This window comes from Microtus oregoni, unplaced genomic scaffold (assembly GCF_018167655.1).
Source record: "Microtus oregoni isolate MIOR12 unplaced genomic scaffold, Mior012 000099F_ref0000060, whole genome shotgun sequence".
NCBI classification, from domain to species: Eukaryota; Metazoa; Chordata; class Mammalia; order Rodentia; family Cricetidae; genus Microtus; species Microtus oregoni.
In genome coordinates, this window is record NW_024544712.1 from 2,332,989 (window position 1) to 2,360,150 (window position 27,162).

General features: G+C 40.4%; 1 protein-coding gene across 1 annotated transcript in view; it reads left to right on the forward strand.

The window, feature by feature from the left end:
* LOC121443085 (protein WWC3-like) overlaps positions 1-11,451 on the forward strand; it is a 108,211-nt gene extending 96,760 nt beyond the window's left edge. Inside the window, exons 15-23 of the mRNA XM_041644770.1 lie at positions 898-1,090; positions 1,450-1,617; positions 1,962-2,113; positions 3,519-3,684; positions 4,751-4,915; positions 6,568-6,660; positions 8,266-8,493; positions 9,097-9,224; positions 10,578-11,451. Of these exons, the coding sequence (XP_041500704.1) occupies positions 898-1,090; positions 1,450-1,617; positions 1,962-2,113; positions 3,519-3,684; positions 4,751-4,915; positions 6,568-6,660; positions 8,266-8,493; positions 9,097-9,224; positions 10,578-10,644 (1,360 nt within the window). The 3' untranslated portion in view covers positions 10,645-11,451. The remainder of the gene's footprint in view (positions 1-897; positions 1,091-1,449; positions 1,618-1,961; positions 2,114-3,518; positions 3,685-4,750; positions 4,916-6,567; positions 6,661-8,265; positions 8,494-9,096; positions 9,225-10,577) is intronic.
* Positions 11,452-27,162: the final 15,711 nt, after the last annotated feature.

Genomic DNA, 27,162 nt, shown 5'->3' on the forward strand with positions numbered 1-27,162 from the left:
GTGATGACCTTCCTCCGGCATTCCTCTGCATTGAAATAACTCTTTGCCTATTCTGCTTGGCAGACTGGGGAGAGGAAAGCAGTTTGGGAGCCTGAATTTCAGTAAAACAGTTGGAAACATCTGTGTAAAGTACAAAGGAATATATATTTATATATGTGCGTAGTTAATTAGTTGAGGCATTTGGTGTGGTCTTGCTGCCACTGGTAATGTTGAAGATTACCATGTTCTCAAAGGGCGGAGTGGTGAAGGTGCAAACCCATTCCACTCTGTGATCCCATGATTTGTATCAAGAGGCCTGAGACAAGATTTGGGGAACCCTTGGCTAAGGACAGTAACAAGAAATGGGAATTAGGACCATTTGGCAGTCTGCTGGTGACCTTGGTCTCAGTGTGGAATTTCTGGTTCTCTGTGCTCTCTGTCCCTAGGTGGGCACTTGTGGAGGGTCTCACTAAGGTGGGGGCTGCCAATAATGGGCCAATCAAACCTAAGGTACTCATCCCCATCCATTCCTTATGAACTAGCATTGTAAACGTGAGAATCCGCATTGGGATTCAGTTCACTTGGTGATACACACAGCAGTGGTCACATATACTTCAGCCCTCTTAACTATGTGCCAAGTTCCAGGCTGTGGGTAGAAAGCACATGAAACTGGCTTTATGTCTGAATTCTAGAACTGTGAAGAAAGAGCAGAAGAGCTCCTGCTGAAGCCAAGTGTCCAGCAGAATCTCACAGCCCCCAGTCTTATCTTGGCCAGTCAGGCATTTTCCATCTAATCTACAGAGATGTATTAGCTCCATTGGACATGGATGTTGGGAACCACACCACTGTTGTCATACCAACAAGTGTGCATATTAGTCCATGCTGCCTACCAACATGTTTCCTCCCCTCTGTTCCCAGCCACATCCGCGTCTACTTGCCCCCACTCGACTCTGGCACTCCCAACACTTACTGTTCCAAGTCTCTGGAATTCCAAGCTCCACTGGTGTTTAATGAAGTGTTCAGAATCCCTGTGCATTCCAGCATGTTGACACTGAAATCACTGCAGCTATACGTGTGTTCAGTGAATCCTCAGCTACAGGAAGAATTGCTGGTATGTGTAGCAGCAACGCTTCTGCTAGCTTTTATGGTGCTCTTCTTCCCCTCTTTTCCTTTCCCTTTTTCTCTTCGTCTTCTTTTCTTTCTCCCTCCATTGCTTCTTTGTTCCTAATTTCATCTGTCATTTGTTTTTATTCTTCCTCATTTATGTTTTGTATATATATTGTATGGGGGTGAGACAAGTAGGAGTGAGGACGTGCATGATCCAGTGCATATGTGGGGGTCAGAGGAACATTTTCATTCTCCTTTTACTGTGTGGGTACTGGCAGTCAAATTTTCTATATTAAGGGACTGCAGTTATGAAATAACATCGTAAAAGACTGGTTCTGAATTTTATTTTTAACACCCATGCAGGGCATTGCTCAGATAAACTTGGCCGACTGTGACAATTCAAGAGACATGCAGCTGCGCTGGTATCCTGTACAGGTCTTTGCCAGCCCTGAGCCTCCTAGGCCAAAAGAACCTGTGCGAGTTCTGGAGAGTACCACACAGAACACCACGCAGGCAAGCTCCGGAAAGACGGTACATGGCCCTGGCTCAAGGAGCCAATTATGACTATTTTCTTGACTTTGAGACTGGCTTTGCTCCAGGTACTCATTTCTAAGAAGTTTCCTTATAGACTAAAAGTCAGCATGTGTTATCATTGAAGGAATTTCAAGGGAAGGAATCAGATGGGAACATGGTCATACACAAGGCCAATTTCTGAAAACAAATTTTTAATGCAAACATGTTTATGATTTGTACTAATTTGTAGACATAGAGCTGTAGGCACAGGGTGAACAGTGTGTTACTATGAATGGTGGGGTTTGTTCTCCTGTGTGGCCAAGAGGTTATCTGGTTCTCTGAAGCATCCTTTCCTTCTTCAGGATGCAGTGACAGTGCTGCTGGCCAGAACCACAGCACAACTACGAGCTGTGGAGAAAGAGCTTGCAGAGGAGCGTGTAAAGCTAGAATATACTGAGGAGGAGATTCTGGAGATGGAGCGCAAGGAAGAGCAGGGAGAGGCTGTATCTGAGAGGTGAGTGAATACTCCCCTGCCATTCTAAGGTCACAGTAAGAGGCAGAACTCTCTCTGTGCAGTACCTTAGGGAGGTGAAATGAAGTTCTTGCAGACAGGTTAGTCTTCCCAGTGCCAGTCAACATGGCTCTCAGGGGAGTGTTTATAAATGCATGTTGTATTTCTCCTCTTTGCCTCTCTAGAATGTTCTGGGTGATGCTACCATACCATTGCTCAGGAGCCAGATTCTGGTGGGTAATTTCCTGGTGATCTGAATTGGAGAAATACCCAGAGCTCTGTGCCCAGTCCTCTTCCTTTAATTCCAGGATTTCTTTTCAGGACTCCCCTCTGCTGAGACTAATGATAACAAAGTTCCTCCCCCTTTTGGTTTTTGGAAATGGGTTTTAGTATTTAGCCCAAGGTGGCTTTGGAGTTCTCTTGCCAAAGCATTCTGAGTGCTAGGCTTATAGGCATATGCCACTATCCCTGACTCAAAGTTCTTTAAGCTTTTTGTTCTATGTTTCATTTCTTTTACAATACTGAGAATTAAACCTGAGGCTTTGTACATTCTGGGAAGGTATTATACCACTGAGCTACACTTCCATTGTTGTCATAACCCACCTTATAGAGATTTCATTTATCTGCAATTTGCAGTGTGCAATTCACTAATTTGATGTATAACTTCAGTATGCCATGTTTTTTTTTAACCAAACTCAGCTATGAAGAAAAATGTCATAAAATGAAAATACCATCCACCACCTCCATTATCAGTCATCCCCATTCCTCCTTCCCTCTGACCCTGTTCTAACAAAAATTCATTTTGCCTCTGTGAACTTCCCTCTTCTGGACACACTCCTTGTGGAAGCATATTATTACATAACCAGGCAGCTTCTCTTTCTGTTACTGCTTGAAGTGGCCCGTTAGTGAGTCCTCGACTGTAAAGGCCTGTGAGAAATGGATGAATAGTTCAGGTGAATGAGCACCTCTGCTGAAGTGGGTTGACTGATCCTCTATGGAGCCATTTCCGTGTTAAATTCCTTCCACAGATTTCCATGAAGAATGTTGTCTTTGTGAAGTTCAGTTTCTTTACCTGACTTTTCCTGAATTTAGTTTAGATAGAAATGTGCTTTTGGAGCATCTGGCAAAAGAATAGAGTATTCTGTTAATGGCTAGACAGCACATTTGAGGGCATTTTCTGCTAGAGATTTTGGTACCTTAAGTGACTCCAATTGGGTGATAGAGAAATATAAGTACTGTCTTCCTTAGAAACCAGAAATAGTCCTACTTTATGAGAACAGCAGCGGTCTTTAATCACTGAACAGAAACAGGTTTTCTTTGCTCTTTTTGCTGCTCTGCTCTTCAGACATCTATGAAAGGCATCAGCTCTGATGAACTTTTCATGGGCTATTGCAATGTTTACCTTTAGGAGTTGGCAGGCTGACTCAGTTGATAGTGGCTGTAGCAACTGCATCCAGACCAGCCCCAACTACCCAGACTCCTGTTACACTGGTGTGGACTCCATCCATGGGCATGTGTTTACTGGCCAAGTAGATTCTTACAACCCTGAGAAACTCCAACTCCTGCCTCTAAAAGTAAGTAGAAAGTGTCAAAAGGACCTTTGAATGTATGTACAGTACCTGGCCAGTCCTAGAAGGAGAGGGGAGGTATGTCCCAATACTTATTATGGAAAGTGTGAGGGACAGAGTAGAAGAGAGGCGAGTGCACTTGTAGGAAGCTAGATTGGCATACTTACATGTAGGAGTAGAACATGTGCTCACTAATAGCAATGGAAATGTGTGGCATTTGAAGGTAATAGCTAAGCAAGGGCTCTGTATTACTAAATGCTGAACAATAGCATTGCCTAAGATCTGTAAGAACGTGGGCACAGAAGGTCTTACATAAATGTTCATCACCCATATATTACAAGGAAAAGAGAGCTGTAATATAAAAGGGAGCTTTTTACACCATTCTGTGGTGATCCCTTCTCATCTTCAGGGACAAATATGTTTTGAGCAATTGACATTGTATCTATACCTCATTTAAATGCTATTACCCTAACTATTCAGATAAATATACTGAACGTGCTACCACCAAGGTGCCTGAAACAGCAGTATGAACCCTCCCCTTGGGTGAAGCAGATTAGAACAGGTGTTTTAGACCAGGCTTCCAGGAATTGCTGCTCTTCTACTGCTTATAACCTGGAGAAGTAGCCACCAAATGAGTGGCTGTAGAGGCGTGTTGATGTTTTCCCCTTTCTTTATTTACATTTATGTTTTGGAAAGGATTAGGTTGTGAGATGGTGTAATTTCTATGGAAAATAGCCTGGCATTTCTTCAGTGCATTCTGGTAGTTCGTTTTCTCATTCCACCGCTTGCAGGATAAGTCAGCAAGATTGCCATGTGTTCAAGGTCAACATGTAGTATGCAGTGAGTTTCATACCAGTCTTGGCTACATAGATTCTGTCTCCAAAAATAGAAAAACAGAGTTGAATAGGAGTAAGGAGTGAGAAACCGAACTACTATACTTTCTTACAATGCCACTTCTGCATGGTAGTTTTAAAAAGGCAGGTAGACTAGCAAGAGGAAACTTCGGAGAGGAGGTTGTTCACACTAAATGTATCATTTGTACTATGGGAGTAACAAAAAGACTACTACCTAGGTTGACAAAGAGACCACCACAGAAGACCTTTTGCTAGAGGAACCAGTGAGTGTTCACAAGGAAAGGCTTAGCCGCCGTGCCCGAGGATCTCCCTTCGTCCGCAGCAACACCATTGTGCGCTCACAGACCTTCTCACCAGGAGCAAGAAGCCAGTATGTTTGCAGGGTGAGTTGAAATTCATCTACCCTGTCTGCAATATTTTCTTCTTCATTCTCTTTGTCAAGTTCTCATTTTTACTATTTATGCTAAAAGACATGCATATTCTCACAAGACATACCAATGAATAAATAAACACCATATATGATTGGAGATAAAGTTGAGTGCTAGGAACTCAGCTTGCCACCTGGCCCTGAGCCTGTTGATTTTTGGGTTTCCTCTGAATTCTACCTCCCACAGATTTTCACTATTCTATGTGTTCCATCTCATGGAGGCAAGGTAAATGTTGTGACATCAACCTCAAAAACAGCAAGTCAGAATGGGGACAGTCTTGAGTTGGATAGAGATCTGTAGGTTGTACTAGCATGTTCCTTAGAAGTTCTGAAGCATGGTTGAGTGGCTGAGCAGCAAGGTACCAGAATTTGAAGCCTGTAGGCTCTAAGGAGTGCATTCCAATTCGTTATACTTTCAGGAATGGTGGATATACGCAGTCATATCACATTGGAAGGCTTTACTAAATACTGACACCCAGGTCCTACTCCTAGACACTTGTCACTGACACAGGTGGGATATAAGAATTAGAACTTTTGAAATTCTGATGTGTACATGGATTGAGAACCCACAGGTAGGTGGTCCAAGCTACTGTAGTCATTGAAAGGAGTACAGTGAGTTTGAGCTGATTAGGCAGGACCAGGATGACAATAACACCATTGATCTGGACAGTGAAAGGGTTTTTAAGAGAAAATGGTCATGATGCTCATATAGGTCATTGGACATACTCTTCTAAATACCATCCTTATAGTCTATTTGTAGCCTCTGCTCTGGCAGAAACACCAGGAAGCAGATTCAGGTGCTTTTTGACAATTGGGTGGTAGTCGGGCAGTTTGCTGCTTAGAGGAAGAATGACAGCTGCTTGATTGAGCTCTGTTCCCTGCATTAAAAAAAAAGACTGCATTTATTGCTGATGGTGTTAGAAGCCTTGCTGTTTATATGCATGTTGGTATGACCACAGGGCAAGTAAGCTTCTCTACCACTGCATTTCCTGAATATCTGCTGTAAACTGGTACAGAAAATAAAACTGGGAAGGCAAGACTTGGGCACTCACATAGACAGGCATTGATCCATCACTACATGAAATCCGTAGGGTCTCCCATAAAGAAGTATTCTTTATTTTCCTCTTTGAAACCACACCTTTCCCTTGACTCACACAGCAGGGCTTGGTGAATGTTGGCTTGCCCTTCTACCAGGAATGAGTCTCTTTTTCCAGAAAGCCATTTTACTAAAACCAGAAATAAATAGCAAATGTGAATGATTGCTAAACAATGAAACATACTGAAGACAATACCTGCTTTTATAAGCATCTTACCTAATATCAAATTGTAGTTGGTATAGATAGCACAGAAGTATGGTTGATCTGATCAGTGTAGAAAGTCAATGTGGTTAAGTTGACAAGCATGAAAAAAGACCAGGTTGGCAGTTTTGTTTGCTTCGTTTCGGTTTCGGTTGTGGTTTTGTCTTTGTTTTCCCTTAACTCTTCTCTAGGTCAAGAGTTTTAAATGCCTGGGAGAAGTTAAAAAAAAAAAGAATCCCATTTGGGATACACAGTGAATGAATATAAAATGTCTCATAACTTGTTTCTGAATATCATTTTTTTGGTGCAGCTTTATCGTAGTGACAGTGACAGTTCAACACTGCCCAGGAAGTCCCACTTTGTTCGAAATACTTTGGAAAGGCGAACCCTTCGCTACAAACAGGTGTGTGCTACAGAAACTAATATGGAGTCTATATTCACTCTGTTTTATTTGTATAATCCTCTTTATAAATGTATTATTTTAGCAAATGGTTAAAGCCACATTAATTAAATGACAATATTTTTATTTCTTTGTAACTTCTTTATAAAATGTAATAGTGGCATAATGCTATTAACATTTCTTGATTCTATATCACTTGTGGTCATTATTTTCTTAGTTGTAGTAAATGAATAATCATTTCTACATGATGTTATTTTTCATTTTTGACAGAAAATTATATAAAGGGTTGGCAAATTTGGGCTTCTTTTTCTGATTTCTTTTTACTTTCAATTATGTGTATATGTGTGGGAGTATGTCACGGGTGGGAATATGTGTGTAAGTGAGTGCACATGCTGTGGAATCCTGGAAAGGGGGCCTGATGCCCTGGAGACTGAGTTATAGGCAGTTGTAAGCCACCTGGCATGGGTACTGGGAACCCAATTCAGGTTCTTTACAAGAGCAGTACATGGTGCTCAACATTTAGCATCTCTTCAACCTCTAGATCTGAGTTTCTCAGCATACAGCATGCTTCTACAAAGAACTGTCCTATAGCTTTCATTGCTTTTACTTGCCAAGGTTTTTTCTTCTCTTTCTACCATGCCAGCTTTAAAAGTTATAGTTTGTAAGGTATTAGGTAAGTCCCTGTCTTTTCTGGGCAAGCATCCTTTGGAATAAATATTTTAAAAATCCAAGATTCCCATGTGATGTTGGTATACAGATTAGTTTCAGACTGAGAAATCTAAGAAAGCGTGTGATTGGTCTGCAGAAGTTGTGTCTGAACAGCAGCAGCATGAACATTGTGAACTGAGTCATTCTTTGTTACTGTCCTATGCTCTCTTGTTGAGTATCATCCTTGACCTTGACCCTTTGGATGCCAGAAACACCAGACTTTCCTGCTTTTATATATTTAGTATTTCCCCTCTGTCTTAAACATTACTTAATTTTTAAGGTCGCTTTTGTGTGTTGCCAGTTGTACTTTTCAGATATAAGTCAAAAATGAAATCTAAAAACCAAAGAAAATGCACATTTTGCTGCTTTGGACATACATTTTGAAATGGCATTTCTAAGTTTGTTCATTTTTTTTTATCCTGTCTGCTCCATATATAAGGGTCTGTTGCTGTATATATTTACAAATACAGTTGTAGGCCATTATTAAAGAAAAAGGTTTGTTGTTCCTAATATTAATATTGAAGTAGAGATTTAATCTTGCCAGAATATTTTTGTTGTTGTTGTTTGTTTGTTTTGTTTTGTTTTGTTTTTTGAGACAAGGTTTCTTTGTAGCTTTGGAACCTGTCCAGGAACTAGTTCTTGTAGAACAGACTGGCAGTAAACTCACAGAGATACACCTGCCTCTGCCTCCCTAGTGCTAGGATTAAAGGTGTGTACCACCACTGCCTGGCTCCAGAATCTAGTTTTTTTAAAATGTGGATTTGGGATAGGTTGTGCTTAAAGAAATTCTTGCATCATAGTCATCTCCTGTTAATTGTGGAAGAACCTTCCAGATGTGATGCCTGCACCAGCCTTATGCCGTGTGCAAGCTCAATGGTGCCCCCTGCCTGCTTTCCACAGCCCTGCAGGTCATCTCTGGCAGAGCTTATGGCCCGTACCTCCCTGGACCTGGAGCTGGACCTCCAGGCCTCCAGGACTCGGCAGCGGCAGCTGAATGAGGAGATTGGAACCCTCCGGGATCTGAGGCAGCGTCTGGAAGATGCCCAGCTGCGGGGCCAGACTGACCTCCCACACTGGGTGCTCCGAGATGAGCGGTTCCGTAGCCTACTGAAGGAAGCAGAAAGACAGGTAAGAGGACCAAGGCCCTGCTCTAGACTCCTTTTAGAACTCCCCAGCTGTTTTTATCCATGATTGCCTACCTGAGCTCTAGTTGTGAGTGTTCCTATAATGATGTAGTAATTGAAAAGATCCTGGGACTTGTTTTATGACATTCTCCCCTACTATGAACATTTATGGTGGTACCAGTGGACACCTAGAGGTTCTCTCAGGTGAGTGTAGGGCCCCTAGGTCCTCCCTGCCTTGTGTGAAGAATGTCCTGGGGCCACATTCTGGCAGGCCTGGCTTCAGCCACTGCAACCACCTACAGGCATTTCTGTGAAGATTTCCTCTGGTTACAGAAAGGGATGGCTTTTCTTCAGGGTCTTTGTGGCTGGTGTTGCATCTTCTGGACTCCAAGCATAGAAGTGAAGGCATTCATTATTGGGTGTGTGGGGAGGATTTCTAGATAGGGTTTTTCTGTGTAATAGACAAGGCTGGCCTCAAACTCAGAGATTCACCTGACTCTGCCTCCTGGGTGCTGGGATCCAAGGCCTGTGCCACCACTGCCTGGCCATTCCTTTTTTTTTCTAGGTAGCAGTAGAAAGTCTTGGTCATTAAATCTTTCTGTTGCAGACAAGACAGACCAAACTTGACTACCATCAAGAACAAGTAGCTGAGAAGATGCTGAAGAAGGCTTCCAAAGAGATCTACCAGCTGAGAGGGCAGAACCATAAGGAGCCTATCCAAGTGCAGACCTTTAGGTAGGGGGGAAGTGGACCCTGTGCCCAATATTACAGCTCACCGCTTTCCTATCACCATGGCACATCACATAGGTTAATACAAAAGGCACAGTCATCAGGTATCTACTGTAAGCAGCATGTCCTGCCACTAATAACAGTTTGGTGTTTTCTTCTAATTTTTATATTTTATACTTTTTTATGTCACCTGTAATCATAATGTGGAAGTCTGTTGTTTAAAAATTAAAATATCCCAGGATGCTACATACTCTGTTAACTTATTTGAACATAATGTTTTATCTATAATTCACCCAGTTGTTCTATTTTATTAACCAGATGCTGCTTTCTGAACATTTGCTACTGTAGGTAACTAATTTGCATACATACACACATCCTTGTCACCTTTCCTTTTTAATTAACTAAAACAAAATCTACAAACTGCAAAAATGTATGTCATATAATTTAGTGATCAAGACTTGTTGTCACAGGATCAAGCTTTTGTCAACATGTATTTTTCCACATTAGAATCACTATTGTCTTGGATTTTAATTGCATAGATTGGGTTTACCTGTAAAAGCAAGTAAAGTTTTCATGGAAGAATTAATTGCACCATTATATCTGTATTCTTTGTGGCTGTAAAAAGTTATAGTGAAATTCAAAAAGTATAAAATGAACACATTTAAAACAAACAAGTTAATAGCATTTGCTGCATCAATAATGCCATGCTGCCACTACTCCCTCCATTTGGTTTCTAAACACTGTCATCATCCCCAAAGAAAAGTGCTTCATACCCTCTTGGTGGTCAAGCCCATCCCCCTCTCTGAGCCCTGCCAAGGAGCAGTAAGCAGCATGCTCCCTGTCTCTCTGCATTTGCATCCTCTGCACATTTCCTATTAATGGGATCATGCCCCATGTAGTTTTCTAAGTCTTTCTCATTGCATTTAGCATCACGTTTCTGCAGGTCATCCATATTGTAACATTTGCCTGTGTCAGCCCTTTTTATTGCTAAATGCTATGTTTGACTTTCAGCCTTAATGTTTTGAAATCTTTAATATTCATATTCTTGACATAACTACATTTAGTATAACTTCTTACCCTAAATTTGATTTAGAACTCATTCATACACTTTTCATCTTCTTATTAATTTCTTAATAGAACAAGTATTACCTGCACACCTACTACATTCTAATTAGTATTTTAGCCACTAAAGATAAGCACACCAGAAGGCTGGCGATTTAAGTTCAGCCCTCCCCTACCCATCATTGCTACTGATGATTGATTTCTAGGGCCTGGCATAAACTAGACATACTCTGCCACTGAGCTACAACCATAGCCTTTTAAGAACCACTTCTAACATATAATTCTTTCCAATCCTAGGGAGAAGATAGCATTTTTTACGAGACCAAGGATTAACATACCTCCTCTCCCAGCTGACGACGTTTGATGTAGTGCATTGTGCACATGAAGTATTTATCTGCCTGTTTTATTTTCATGAAGTTCTTAGATTAGCTAAATTTGTCTTTAAAATATTTGTGCAAAGCTATTAATATACACATTTTGTAAAAAACATATATCTATACATATATATTTTATAATAGTGACGGCAACAGGGCTTGGTTTTTCCTTGTTGTGAAATCGACATCTCTGAAGACAGGTTATTTTATAAAAGATCAACTATCATGTTAAGAGTGTACAGTTTTTACGCTGTTTTATTTGACTTAAAGGCTGGAAGACAGAAACGAAGTGAGTTCAGGCAAATTCACTGTATTGTAATTTATTTATAGTACTTTTTTTCCTTGAAGGAAAATACTGACTTTAAGGTGTATTTTAAGACTGAAATTTTGTTCTTCAGTATTTGTCATGCAGTAGAATGGAACTTGGGGCCGGTTTTGTTTCTGACACCTGAAACGCAAACACTATGTGCTGAATTTGTCACATGTATCAGTTTCTCATAGGTGCATTTACCATGTATATTGTACACTTTCACTTTCTGTGTGTTATGTTAAAATATCAACTGCAGTAGTTCAGTCATACTATGCAAGCTGTGTATGCATTGTAGGGCTCAGTGTGCTGGGCACTGATGGCTCCTCATTGCTGTGTTGTCATCTAATGCATCTTTCTGTGCTTACCATAAGTCTGAAGCTGGCAACAGAGCCTCCGGCATCCCAGGTTTCAGCCTGCCTGTCCACTGGTGACTGGTGGCTGTTCACATTGCTTACATTTGTCACAGCATGTGCAGCTACCTTTGCCACCTCTGACCGGTCTGACAGACAGCAGGGTGGGAATACTTTCCCACTACCCTACTGTTTTGTGAAGGAAAGTGAAAAGAACGAACACAGCAGCTACTAAAGGCAGAGACGTAACCTTTGAAGGTGCTTTTTGTGTTTGTGGAGAGAAGGGCATGTGGGTAACATGGCTTACCCAGCAAGTCATTTCAGGAGAATATTTGAGTTACATCATAATGCTTCTCTCATATTGGAGTGAACCAATATTCCTCGTGGAATCTTAGAGCTAGCTAATGAGGGAAAATTTAATGGAATAAAAATATGCCATGATTCTTTTAAATGCCAAACAATTTAGTTTGCCTAGCACACATTTATTCTATATAAATGTGTTTTCTTTCTGAGGCCTTGAATAAATAAATGAAGTAATCACAGGAAATGTCAAAGAAAACAGAACTCTCTTCCTAGATCTTCCTGTCCCTCCTTGGAAATGCCCCCCTTTTAATCAGGTCTCCTTTCTCATCCTATAACCTCTTCCCTTGTATAACCTACTTTCATTTTTTGATTTATTAAAAATGAATTTTGTAAAAGCATTTCATTGACATGTGACCAATCACAGACAATGGAATTTGTCAGTGGTGGTAAGACTGAAAACCTTGTTTTATACAGTTGTCATCTCTTGCTATGCATTCTTGTTTCTAGCCTTGCTTCCCCATCCCCACCAATTTCCTTTTTGTACGAACCTATAATAGCGGTAGAGACCCAAGGTGCCAATCTTAAAGCACTGCCAGTAGCAAGCAGCATTACTCAGCAGACTCACTCCCATGCCTGCAGAATATTAGGACCTTAACCTCCAGCCAGAGCCAACTTTTGCTGACACTGCCTCACAGAGACAACTCTTCCCAGCCCACTCTCTACCTGGAATGAGGTAGCTTTTCTGCCAACTCAGACAAATGAAAGGCTGTGGGCTTTAGGGGTTTGGGGGAGGTTTCCATCTGCTGTGTGAGTTTGTATGTATGCTTAGCCTGGTGAGAAAGAAAACTACTGTCTCTGGGCAGCTCTGGTCAAGCAACAACACAAATTCTGCCACCAGGGTCTCTGAAACAGCGCCAAGTATAAAAGGGAATTTGGTTTTTCTGCTTTATCTAATAATTGCATTGTCAGACTTTGGTGATTATTGCTTAAATAAGTAAACTTGTGTTGTGGGAATAAGTTAGAGTCAGTATTCATCTCTTTGTTTTGTCGCTGTTTTCTATGATTGTGTCATCTGTATCGTTTGAAAGTATTTCTTCTATAAAATTAAACTAACCTGCCTTAAGAACAAACTAAAATGTGTGGGTTGTGGTTTTTTTGAGAATGTATAATTTAATGGAGTCTTTTAAATAAATGAAAAAATGGTGCTGGGAATTTACATCAGTGGTAGAGTACATATTTCACTCTTCCAGGATAGACTGTTTCAACTCAGAAGAAGCCACTCCCCAACTGTAGTCAAATCTGGAAGCTTGATCACACTGAAGTTCATTTTCATTTCTTTCCTTTTTTGAGAGGGATGACTGGTAAGATTTCCATATGGTCACCATCTCATGACTTACAATATCTTGTACTTTTTTGTAAAGTCAACTACTGTTGATAAGACCTTGAGCCAGTGGTCCCCTAAGGATTAGTTAATGGTAATCTTCTGAGTCTAGCTTGTTTGTTTGTTTTTGTTTGTTTGTTTTAATCATGAATCGAAATAGTTAAAGGAGAAGCTTATCTGTTTGGATACCCTGTGAAAACAGTTTCTGTGGGAAAGGCTTGATAAATGCTTGATTATTTTTTTCCTACTGGTTTTCAAAAAAGCAAATCATACTACCACTATACAGTGGTAAGCAATTTGTTTTTGTTGTTTATTTCTGAGATCTTTACCGTCATTATTACATGTATGTGAAGCTGCCTAGTGTTTCAGTGCACTGGATTTGTCCCTAGTGCTCAAATTCACCCATCTTTGACTTGAGAAATCTGCCCAGCTTCTGTGTCCTTCTATTCTGATCCTAGTAGTCTGAAACGGCCTCATCACCACTGTCCTGCACAACTCATTGCCCCAGGACTGGAACTAACCATTTTCTCAGGGCAACATATTTTGTTATTAGAGGTCTTTATTGCTACTAAGCTGGTCATTACTTCTAGATTATTTTTTAACTAATTTATTCATAATATATGCCTGCAGGCCAGAAGAGGGCACCAGATTTCATTACAGCTGGCTGTGAGCGACCATGTGGTTGCTGGGAATTGAACTCAAGACATCTGGAAAAGCAGCCAATGCTCTTAACTACTGAGCTGGCTCTGCAGATCCTATTTTTAGATTTTTAAAAATGGTTTCCTAGGGAAAAATGAATGGCAGTGCTAGAATATCGCACCACCACTTATTTATTTTAACCCATATCATGTAAACGCATGCACACAAGTTTGAGAATAAGACCAACAATTCTACTGACAATAGAATTACTGGAAACTGTTAGGGATATTTTCTAATGTGAGCTCCCTGCTGATGCAAAATTTCCAATCAAGCCAAATCAAAACAAGCCAAATTAAGAAATATCCAGGTTTAATGGGAGTTCTGCGCTCTTGGGTGGCCCCAGGGGGAACCAGGAAGCCTCAGGAACAAGGAGACCTGGAGACCACGTGTTCCTCTTTTGGGAGCTCATTTAAATACCCTGGGGAAAAAAAGTGGTCCTGACCCCTCCCTCCCCAGGGATGGGGTCAGGACCTGGCCTGATGGGATTTGGAGTCCAGACCAGGTCTGGGGGCTGGAATAGATGCGAGGGGCTGGGGCCTATGCTCCCAACTTGACAGAAACCATTTGGGATTTTTTTCTGCAGTCTCTTCAACCTTGAAGTATGTCTTACTAGGAATGTAAAGTCAACTTACTTTAAAAATTTTTATAACTATCTAAAATATTGACATAGTTCCAAAGACAAATATGCAATGTGAAGTCTATCCAAAGAAGACTTATTTTTATTTTTGCCCTTTTGCCTTCTTTTCTTTCTTTATAGATAATCATTTTTAAATCTTTTATTTGTATTGCTTGTGGACACACACTTATCTGCACACAAATAAATATATACAGATAAGTACACATAAATTTAAGTACCCAAACACGTGCATAATTACATTTGAGTCTTTTCCCTTTCACAGTAACATTCTCCACTTAATTTTTTTATTTTTTACAGCATTATATTCTCTTTTTATTATATTATTTTATTTTATTACTTAAAAAAAAACAACCCAAATTCCCACTCCCTCCCCTTCTCTCACTCCCTTCACAGACCCTTCCACTCCACCCCCTCCAATCCTAAAAGAGGGTAAGGCATCCCGCCCTGTAGCAAGTCCAAGGCTCTCCCTACTACATCTAGGTTGAGCAAAGTATACATCCAAAGAGAATAGGATCCCAAAAAGCCAGTACATGCAGTAGAGACAAATCCCAGTGTCACTATCAGTGGCCCCTCTGCCCCAGCCATATAACTGTCAACCACATTCAGAGGGACTAATTTGATCCTATGCTTGTTCATTCCCAGTCCAGTTGGAGTCGGTGAGCTCCCATTAGCTCAGGCAAACTGTCTCAGTGGGTGAACTCACTTGATTTTTTAATATAAAAATATATCTGAGAGACTGTAAACCAGCTGTGTCACATACACAAGGCTGACAGTTTAATCCCCAACTCTGCAGACAGTGTGTGCTCATGCTGGCGCACACACACATGCATGCAATTGCTCAGGCACACACATACACAAACCCACACGCACACCTCTGTAGTGGTTGTTCTAACAGCTTTCCTCTAATCACTTTCCTAATCCCCATGTCACTTAGTTTGTATTACTGTCTCCAGTAAGAACACGTGTCATTAGATTTTAGGTCACATGGCTAATCCGTGATGATCCCAGCTTGAGATTTTTATTTAATTACTTTTGCAAAGACTCTTTCTAAGTAAGGTTACATTTTCGGGTTCTAAGGTGAGATAACTTTTGGGTCACCCAAACAAAACCATTTAAGCCAGTGTATAGCCATGTATAGGGGTGGAGGCCTGTAATCCCAACACTTGGAAGACATGAGAAAAGAGAAGCCTGAACTTAAAATCCATCTGTTCTGCATAGTAAATCTGAGGCTGATCTGAGCTATATAAACCATGTCTCTAAAAAGAAGACCAGTCAACCCAGTACAGGCTGCTTTCTGACAAATTTAAATCTGACCTACATGCAAAATACATTCTTCCGACTCCCATTTCTGTCACAGTAGTATGTGCATAGAGTATTATTCATCCCTCTTCCCTTTTTTAAATTTTGCACACTGAATTGGTGCATATGAGTTTATCCAGCATCCTCTGATTGTTTCAGTCTTCTGCTATTAAAAAATAAACTTTCCAGGCGATGGTGGTGCACACATACCAACACGTGCATATATCACCCAAACTTCAAAATGAATTTTGAAAACTACAACTGGATGTAAACCCAACATCTGGGTTTCCACCATTAAATTAAGATATTGCTGTGGTGGTAAATTACACATACATACATAGACTTATTCACACATACATGTTAATACCTAATACATATTCTATTGAAAGCTTTTACATACCTTTTAGTTTTAAAAGTTATTTTATGCTTTTAATTATTTTGTTCATGTGCATGACTACATATAACATGCATGTGGTACCCACAGAGGCTAGAAGAGGTCATCAGCCCCCTGGGACTGGATTTTCAGGTTACTGTTAGCTATGATAGGGATGTTGGGAATTGAACCTGAGTCTTTTGGAAGAGCAGTCAGTGCTTTTAACCACAGAGCCATTTCTTTTAGCTCTCTTGTGTTGACAAAGGTTTCTGTCCCACCAGGTCTCATAGCTGTCCAGTCCCAATGAAACACACAGAGGTCTACATTAACCATAAACTAGCTGACCTACTAGCTCGGGCTTCTTATTAACTCTTACATCCTACATTAACCCATAATTCTTATCTGTGTCAGCCATGTGGCTTGGTATCCTTTATCAGTGAGGCAGTCTCATCTTGCTTCCTCTGCATCTGGGTTATGACTGCAGACTGAACCTTTCTTCTTCTGCATCTGGGTTACACCTGCAGACTGAACCTTTCCTCTTCCCAGAATTCTCTTGTTTTGGTTGCCCTGCCTATACTTCCTGCCTGGCTATTGGCAAGATTGTTGGAGAAGGTCTGCTTGTTGGTTCCTGGCTGCCCAGCTAGCTTAGACCCCAAAATAATCACACAGAAACTGTATTAATTAAATCTTGTTTGGCCCATTGGTTTTAGCTTCTTATTAGCTATCTCTTATATTAATTTAACCCATTTCTAATAATCTGTATACTGCCATGTGGTTGTGGCTTACTGGGTTAAGTTCCCAGTGTCTGTCTTGGGTGGCTCCATGGCTTCTTTCTGACTCTCCCTTCCTTTCTCCCAGCATCCAGCCTAGCTTTCCCCACTTAGTTCTGTTCTTCCCTGCCATAGGCTCAAAGCAGTTATTTATTTATTAACCAATAAAAGCAACACATAGACAGAAGGACCTCCCACACCACAAGACCATTGTCCCAGAGCAATTCTTCCCCACCCCATTTTTCAAAACAAGAACTCTGAAACCAATTTCAGAGTTTGGTTTTTTTTTTTTTGTTTTGCATCTAGAATTCCTTCCCAAACTCTCTCAGGCTTTATGTGGATTTAGTTGTCCATGTTGGTACCATTGTGTTGACAGAGGTTTCTGTCCTGCCTGATCCTGCAGCTGTTTACTCCCAAAGAAACACACAGAGGTCTACATTAATTATAAACTGGTTGTCCTATTAGCTTAGGCTTCTTATTAACTAATTCTTACATCTTAAATTAATTCATTATTCTTGTCTGTGTTAGCCATGTGGCTTGGTACCTTTTATCAGTGAGGAATTCTCATCTTGCTTCCACTGTGTCGACTGCAGACTCAGCTTTTCCTCTTCCCAGAAGTCTCCTGTTCTGGTCACCCTGCCTCTACATTTTGCCTGGTCACCCCACCTATATTTCCTGCCTGGCTACTGGCCGATGAGTGTTTTATCAAAATAATACAACTGACAAATCTTTACAAAGTACAAGACCATTGTCCCAAAGCATTCTTGAGTGCTTTTTATGAACACTGCTGGAGGCTGAATCCTGGACCTCACATGAGCTGAGCACATATACTATTATGGATTCCAGCCCCTTTTTGAGTATTTTAAAAATGAATAGGTTGAATTTCTTTCACATTGCTCTTGTTCATCTGTTGAGAGGAACATAAAAATTTCCTTCTTATCTGTGAAAACATAATTGGTGATGTTAATAATTCTCCTGGTAGATAATTAATCAACCTTGCTTTTGAAAACTTAACAAAAACAATGGAGGATGAGTATATTTTTAACATGTTTTTTTAAAAATAATTATTTATTTATTTATTATGTATACAATATTCTGTCTGTATGCCTGAAGGCCAGAAGAGGGCGCCAGACCTCTTTACAGATGGTTGTGAGCCACCATGTGGTTGCTGGGAATTGAACTCAGGACCTTTGGAAGAGCAGGCAATGCTCTTAACCACTGAGCCATCTCTCCAGCCCTTTTAACATCTTTTGAAGCTGATTTGTTAGCATTATTTTTGTATTAAACAGTGTAAAAACATTTTTGATCGTTAAAAGTATTTAGTTATATTATGGGTTTTAATTTTTATTTCAAAGTTGTTTTTTTCATTTTACATACCAATCATAGTTCCTCCTCCCTTCCACTCTCCCCAACTTCCCCACAATTCATCTCCCATCCACTCCTCAGAGAGGGTAAGGCTTCCCATGGGGAGTCAACAAAGCCTGACACATCACTTGAGGCAGGACCAAGGCCCTCCCTCCTGTATCAAGGCTCAGCAAGATATTCCTTCATAGGAAATGGACTCCAAAAAGCCAGTTCATGCACTAGGGATAAATCTTGGTCCCACTGTCAGTGGGTTTACAGACTACCCAAGCTACAGAACTGTCATCCACATTCAGAGGCCCTAGTGCAGTCCTATGCGGGTTCCCCAGATGACAATCCAGAGTCAGTGAGCTCCCACTAGCTCTGGTCAGCTGTCCCTGTGGGTTTCCCCATCATGATCTTGACTCCTTTGCTCATACAATCTCTCCTCCCTCTCTTTGACTGGACTCCAGGAGCTTAACCCAGTGCTTAACTGTGGACCTCTGAATCTGCTTCAATCATTTACTGGATGAAGGTTCTATGATGACAATTAGGGTGGTTATCAGTCTGATTACAAGGGAAGGCCAGTTCAGGTACCCTCTCCACTATTGTTAGGAGTCTTAGCTGGGGTCATCCTATTGGATTCCTGGGAGTTTCCCTAGTACCAGATTTCTCCCTAACTTCATAATATCTCTCCCTCTATCAAGATGTTTCTTTTCTTGCTATTCCGCTGTCCCTCTCCCAACTCAACTATCCTGTTCCCTCATGTTCTCCTCACCCCTCACCTTCACCCCTTTCTACCCCTCCCAATTTACTCAAGAGATCTTATCTATTTTCCCTTCCTAGGGACATCCATGCATGTCTCTCTTGGGGTCCTCCTTTTTACTTCACAGGGGTTGTAGATTGTAACCTGGTTATCCTTTTCTTATGAGTGAGTACATACTTTGTTTGTCTTTCTGGGTCTGGATTACCTCACTCAGGATGATCTTTTCTAGTTTTGCTGTGGGAGCAAATTCTGCTCTTTCAGCCAATAGCCTTTAAGATACCAGCCCACTTGGGTGTGGTCTCTTATAGTTTAAAAAGCAGCACGAACTGTGTGCCACTCTGTTGCTTCCAGCTCCTGTTCTGGCTGCTGGACTCTGTTCCTGTTTGAGCTCAGAGGACTGTTGTTTAGGACGGTGATCTGTAAGTTTTCCCCTTAAATAAATAACCCTTTTATTATCCTAATGATGAACTGGTGTGGGATTGTTGTACAGCATCATAGTTCCATCTATGTACAAATTTCAAGATATCATTATTTTTTTTACCACTAATAATCCATTGTTTAAATGTACCACATTTTCTTTATCCATTCTTTGGGTGAGGGGCATCTTGGACCTAGTAAAGTATCAAATTTTACTAATAATAATGTCATCCACAGCTCTTCCCACCATTGTTGCATTTATTACATCTCTACTTGAATACCCATTGGCTGGTACTGGAAATATTTCACATTCTGGGTGAAACATTTAGTTAGTTTGTTGGGTTTCTTTCTTAATTCTTTTTAAAAATACTAACTTTCTTTGCTTTTAAAAATGAAATTAGTCAGCTGAGTACCCTAGCATATAATCTATAGTTACAGCTCTTAGGAGGCTGGGGTAGGAGGATCATGAGAGCCGCCTGGAATGCATAATGAATTCTGGGTTGGCCTGAGCTATGAAGAGAGACCTGTTCAAAAAAATAGACAATTACATTAAATTATAAGCCTTTTTTATTTTTTAAAATGTTATTTTTTTAAAAAGTGAATAGGAAATGTTTATCCCCCATTTTCATCCAGACTGTACATCACTCATGAACCACCCACCCCCAGATAAGTGGAAATAGCTTGGTTAGTTTATTTTGTAGTTTTTGATTTGTTGGTATACATGTATTCATCTTTGCTTATAACTACAAATGGTATGTCTGTATTTTTCACTGTAGTTTTTCATTTAGCAGATTGTATGTGTCTTACATGTATGTGTTTACATGTGTTAGCAGTCTGTTACACTTGTGGCATATATAATAAGCAGAGATCATCATCAGAAACTTCTACTTTATTTTTTTTCTGTTTTGTTTTGTTTTTTTTGAGACAGGGTTTATCTGTGTAACAGTTTTAGCTGTCCTGGAACTAACTCTTGTAGACCAGGCTGGCCTCGAACTCACAGAGGCCTGCCTCTGCTTCCTGAGTGCTGGGATTAAAGGCGTGCACACCACTACTGGCTTCGCCTTATTTATTTTAAGACAAGGTCTCTCATTCTTGATTTTTTGAGACAGAGTTTCTCTGTGCAACAGTCCTGGCTGTACTGGAACTCACTCTTTAGACCAGGCTGGTCTCAAAATCACAGAGGTCCACCTACCTCCACCTCCTGAGTGCAGATATTAAAGGCTTTGGACACCATTACCTGACTGAGACAAGGTTGCTTACTAACAAAATAAACGTTAAAACTTTTTTGAGACACAGTCTCACTTAAGTATCCCTGACTGGCCTATAATTCACTATGTAGACCAAGAAAGCCTCTAATTTGCAGTAATCCTCCTCCCTCTTCCTCACACATTTTGAGATGACAGATAATGTGATACCATGTTGTCTTTGTAAAAAAAGAATGAAATATTTGCCAAGGGAAAGGTCAATTGTTGTTACATAAAAGAAACATGGATCTCTCTCTCTCTCTCTCTCTCTCTCTCTCTCTCTCTCTCTCTCCCTCTCCCTCTCCCTCCCCCTCCCCCCTCCCTTTTTCTTTTTCTATTTGACACAGGACCCATGTAGCCAGGCTGGCTTTGAACTCGCTCTGAAGTCAAGAATAATTTTGAACTTTCGGTACTTTTACCTATATCTCATGAGTGTTAATATATATATATATATATATATATATATATATATATATATATATATATATCAAGCACTCTTCCAATTACTTCCAACTAAGGTATATCTCCAGCTCCAAGTTTTTCTTTTTTTTTCTTCTTTTTTTTTGGGGGGGGTGGATAATTTAGGAGGAACTAAAACATAAGGCTATCTGGTCCTGTTCCATGCTCTATTTTTATTTTTATTTTGCAAAGTAGTGTTTTAAGCTATTTTATTAATCCTTTTTCTATAGAAGTTTGTTTTTTAAATTTTGTCGCTTGACTCATTTAGTTTAACTAGGAACATTTGTATTATCAATTGGATTAGAACTATCCATTATAGCTTGGTGGGGTCATCAATGAAGACTCCAGTGAAGGCAGTTATGCTCCCCAAATCTATCAGTAGCCAATAGTTCAACAACATTGAATAGGACCCCCTAACCTCCTTCACCAGCTATACCTGTTGACGGGCATATTTTTGTTTGGACCCAGTACATGCATCTGTAGCTGTTGTGATTGCAATAGCTGTGCCTTGTTAAGGAGCTGGCATTTCACATCCCCCAATACTATGTTCTGAATATTATATTCTTTCTGCTATACATTCTGCAATTTCCCCTGAGCCCAGAGGGGGAGCATAAATGTCTTATTTAGAGATCGATTGCATTTGTCACTCATTCCCAGCACTTTGTGCAGTCATGAGTCTCAGCATCTATCATCATTCACTGGAAAGAAAGGCTTGTCTGATTAAAGCTAAGAGTACAATGTGAATATGGGAAAGGAACCAATAGGGTTGGAGCAGGCTTGACAGGGTTGGAAGAGATATGTGAGAGAGTAATCAGGATATATTATACACATGTGTGAAACTGTCAAAACCAAAATTAATTAATACGAATTTATTTCTTGAAGTCAACTTTGGCAAGCTCTATTTTTATTATGTATGGTTGTGTCTGTGTATGGGTATATGCAAATGAGTACAGTCCTAGAGGAGACCAGAGGAGGGTGTCAGAACCTCTGGAGCTGGATTACAATTACAAGTGGTTGTGAGCTACCCAACTTGGGAGCTGGGAACCAAACTCAAGTCCTCTGAAAGAGCAATATGAGCTCTTAACTACTGAGCCATCTCTCCAGCCCCATAAGCTGTAATAATTTGAAATTTATTTTATCTATACTTTAAAATTTCTTTGTAATAAGCCATAGAGAGCAATCTTTTAAAGAAAAATATTTTCTTTTGCTGAGGGATCTATCTATTTATATCAGGAGGTGGAAAGATTGTAAAAGCCAGAGACAATGGACTGCTCCAAGGAAACATTAGCTTCTAGGTCCAACAGGACTGATCAACATATGAACTCACAGAATCTGTAGCAGCACAGATTGAAGTTAGATGGTATTCCAGCACTGAGAGAGGGAAGGGGACAAGAACTTCCATCCTTAACCAAAAAGCCCTCTCCAATAGACATTCACTGCAAAGGAAAAATTCGTTTCTCTACTAGAGTCTCACTGAGTGTACAAACCATACTTAAAGGCAGGTCCCACCCCTAACAGTAGATGGCCAACACAAAAGAAACTCCATGTATTTTATTTTGGTGTATGAGGGGTGATTTCTTCAATTTTGTTTTATCATTTTTATTTTATTAGGTTTTGTTTGTTTTTTTGTAGTTAGAGAGAAAAGAGAGATGGAACATGAAGTTGGATGGGTAGGGAAGTGGGTCTGGGAGGAGTTGGGGAGGGGAACATATAAACACAATCAAAATATATGAAAAATGTTCCTTTTTTCCCTTCTTTCCCCTGTTGTTTTCTGCTTTCTGTGTTTCTGTTTACTTCCATGTGTTTTCTTGATTAGGTTAGGTTTTAGATTAAAAATAAAACCCTTTCTCCCTATTTTTAAAAGCCCAAAGGGCAGGTATGTCAGACCGGTGCTCCCTCCATGGACTCCAAGGGAGAGTCATTTCTGTCTCTTCTAGATCCTAGGGGTTAAAGGCAGTCCATAACTTGTGGCTCCATCCCTCTTATCTCTATCTCCATTTTCAAAGGGCCTTCTCACCTGTGTTTCCCCAAATCTTCCCCTGCTTTCTCTTATGAAAACAACACCTTTTGGATTTATTACCTACCTATGTTTCAGCTTGAGAATCCTGAGTTAATTACCTCCAACTGATTCTATTCATAAAGAGTCATGTTCTGACATTCTGAGTAGACCGGAATCAGGGGAGCAGAACACACACATATTTCCACACTGTACACAATTAGCCACACATACTCAAGTGCTAGTAAGCTGCTTATTAATTACACTAACTGGATACTCTTCAGCTTTGTTCAGGGCTTTTCCCCTTGAGTTGTCCTGCATGCACTGATACTTGTGAGTTAAAGCTCCCATTTTTCCTCACACCAATGGTAATTCCTACTTTTGAAATCTATTGCCTAATGACCTTTTAACTTTTCATTGGACAGTATCACCCACAGCACAGTGAAGTGGCCGTCTTTATTGTTCCCCATGCTTTTTCAGCCTCTACTCCATCTTGTTAGATACCCAGAGTCCAAAAGTTGCTTTTGTTTTGTTATGTTCTCCTTTGAGTACCTATGTATATGTTCTATTTTCAGATTTTCAATCTTTTTTTAGACCTATCTGTGTTTTCCCACAGATTAATATTAAAATTCATTGTGTTTGATATTTCTAGAAATGCTTTCCTTGAATAGATCATTTAGATGTACACATGTATTAATGATAATGGTTTATACAAACTTTCTTGCTTTTGTTCCAGGAGACACTTTCCAGTTGCTGCATGGTTTGCTGCTGGCAGTTGCAGGAACTTGTTCCAGGAGCAGGCTCTTCTTTTAGGCTTATTCCTTAGGCTTAGGAAGTCCTTTAATTTTATCTCAAGAATGAATAGAATGTAACAAATAATGACAACCTTAGGGCTTATAACAACACGCATTTACCCTTTTATATTTCCGGAGATTGAAAGTTTATTATGGTCTACACCAAGCTCAAATCAAGAAGTGTGTGTTGCGGGAGGTCCTCCCACTCCTCCAGCCTATCACCGCTGAGGTACCAGCCCATTGGGGCGTGGTTTCTCTCCCTTTAAAAAAGCGGCCACTTCCCTCTCCTCTCTCTCTTCACTTCCTGCTCCGCAGGCGACAAGACTCCTTTCCTGGTTGCGTAGAGGGCTGTTGCCTGGGACAGTGATCTGTAAGTTTTTTCCCCTTTAAATAAATACCACCCTAATAATCATAACCCCGAATTGGTGTGGCATTGTTTGTGACTTACGCCTTCATTTTGGCACCCAACGTTTGGTTTCAGAACCTCTCCTTTCCCAGCTCGCAGCCGCTTGTTCGGCTTGGAGGCCACAAGTTCGGCTTGGCGGCCGTGAGTCCGCCTTGGCAGCCACGAGTTTGGCTAGGCGGGAGCCCTCCCTTCCTCAGCCGCCGCCTGTGCCTTGCAGCTGCGGCCTTGGACTCCCCACGTGGATTTAAACTCCACAGGCCCCGCGTAGTCTCTGCCCACGTGGTTTGCTCTTTTCTGAGTCATTTTTAAATCTCCCTTGCAAGTACAGCTCTTAAGTGGCACGAAGGGTTGCTGAAAGCTGCAACCCCTCAGGGTGACTCTGTCACGTGGAGGCATAAGCGGCTTCCAGATTGCTCTTCTCTACCCCTGGATTCTGGGTTTCTGGTTCCGTCTCAGGAATTGATTTAATTACATTTACTTTGTTGAGAAACTTGCATTTTCCAGTTTTTAACATCTACTAAGGCACTGAAACAGGACCATGTTTTCACCACGACTCTGCAACAGCGCCACCTGCTGGATAATAGGTAATATGGCAGTTTTCGTTTCTAACGCAAATTTTACTGCTTTGTTTTCACTAATACAATGGATTACATCATACAAGGTTTATATGATTATGGGGATACCTTAATTTGCTTGTTACTAGGCCTCAGTTTTCTTTTCCATATTCTATCATTAAGGAAGAATATGGCACTCCTAATAACGATTGAATCTTTACATACTAATAATGAACAGAAGAATATGGCACTCCTAAGAACGATTGAATCTTTACATACTAATAATGAACAGAAGAATATGGCACTCCTAAAAATGATAGAATCTTTACAAACTAATAATGAACAGAAGAATATGGCACTCCTAAGAATGATAGAATCTTTACGAACTAATAATGAACAACTAATTGACAGGATTAAAATTATTGAAAATCAGAGGTTATCTGAACAAGTGGATACTATGACAGACAAAATTGATTCCATATCCAAGGGTATTAGAAAGTTACCTGAAAGGGTTCAGGCTGTTGAATTTGACCTTCAGACTTTATCACAAAGTTTTGATAAGGTAACAGACAGAATGTATCTCCAAGATGGGAATCTACATGATATACAAGAAAAGTTTAAGGAGGACATGTTATCTTTGAAGGAAAAAATTAAAGCTTTGGAATCACAGGTGCAGAATGGGGACCAAAAAATTGATAACTCAGTGAAATCACTAGAAATATATACAGGCCAGGAGATTCAGGATTTAAGAGAGACAATGATAAAAAGATTTGAAAAGATTGGGGAAATTAATGCAGCTGGTGAACAGAGTAAGGAGGCACAAGGACAGGATACAATGCCTCCACCAGCTATTAGAACTGGCTTACCCAGGGTTTTAGCGACATACCCTATACTTAATTCTGAAAAAGCGTCAACTGCTAAAGGCTCAAAGGGAGTCAGAGAAGCTAGATGGACGCCAATAGCAATGAATGATCTGAAAGAAATTAAGCAAGCTGTTGTTAATTTTGGCTTGCACAATGCATATGTAAAGGAAATGATAAGGACTTGGGCTTCTAATGCTAGAGCTACTCCCTATGATTTCCATCAGTTAGTGTCTGCAGTTTTAGATAATGGACCTTCCTTGATGTTTGGAATTTATTTCAGAGAAGAATCCAAACATATGGAACAGCAAGGAAGAGCAAAAGGTATTGAGGTTTCCCAAGATCAAATTATTGGTGCAGGAGAATATGCTGATCCACAGGTCCAAGCTTTTTATGACAATGAAGTACTGTGTCTATGTCACCAAGCAGCTTTAAATGCTTGGAATAGGATACAAGATCCAGCAAAAAGGGTTGAATCATATACCAGAATTAGACAGGGACAGAGAGAACACTTTATTGACTTTTTGCAAAGATTAATTAAGGCTCTGGACATAGGGGTAACAGACCCAGAAGCTAGACGAATACTTCTTGAATCTCTAGCTTTTGAGAATGCAAATATAGAATGCAAAAAGATAATTGGGCCTTTAAAGTCTAGATCAGCACCTATGGATGAATGGATTCAGCATATGATGAATGTTGAGACATTTAGCTATAATGATGAATCTTGGGTAGGAGAAGCGATTTCCAAAGCAATGAGGAGACATCAAACTGCCAGGTGTTTTAATTGTGGCAAATTAGGACATTTGCAAAGGGATTGCAGGCAAAGAATTTCTAGGAATAATATCTCTTCTGGGAATGACAAAAATAGGAGACCTCAGCCTTCAGATATATGTAGGAGATGCGGTAAAGGCAGGCATTGGTCCAATGAATGTAGGTCAACAACAGACAGACGGGGCAATCCGATATCATCGGGAAACTCCTTGGGGGGCCTCTCGCAGGCCCCAAGTCAACAGTGGCCCAGTCATTCCCAGTCACAGTGGAGAACGTGCCTCACCAAGAAAATTACAAGCTCCAATTTCTGCTGTAAAAAGTAATACTGGTCTAAATGAAGAATTACATGTGGAGGATGAGTCAAAAAACCCAATAGGACAGAGTAAACGTATATTTTGGCAGACTTCTATTAATGATCAAAGACCAAAAGCTAAGAGTCTGTATAAATGGCACTTTTATTGAAGGCTTATTAGACACAGGTGCGGATGTAAGTATCATTACCCCAGAATCTTGGCATCCGAATTGGCCTCTTCAAGAGGTAGATGTTCAGTTCCTGGGAATTGGAACCCTATCTCGTGTAAAACAAAGCACAAGATGGGTTGAATGCATAGGGCCTGAAGGGCAAATAGGAAGACCAAGGCCATATATAGCCAATATTGCGATAAATTTATGGGGCCGTGACCTGCTACAGCAATGGGATACCCAGATTAACATTCCTGTATTTCCAGGAACTCATAATTCTGGGAAGGATATGATGAGGTATTATGGAAAAAGGTCA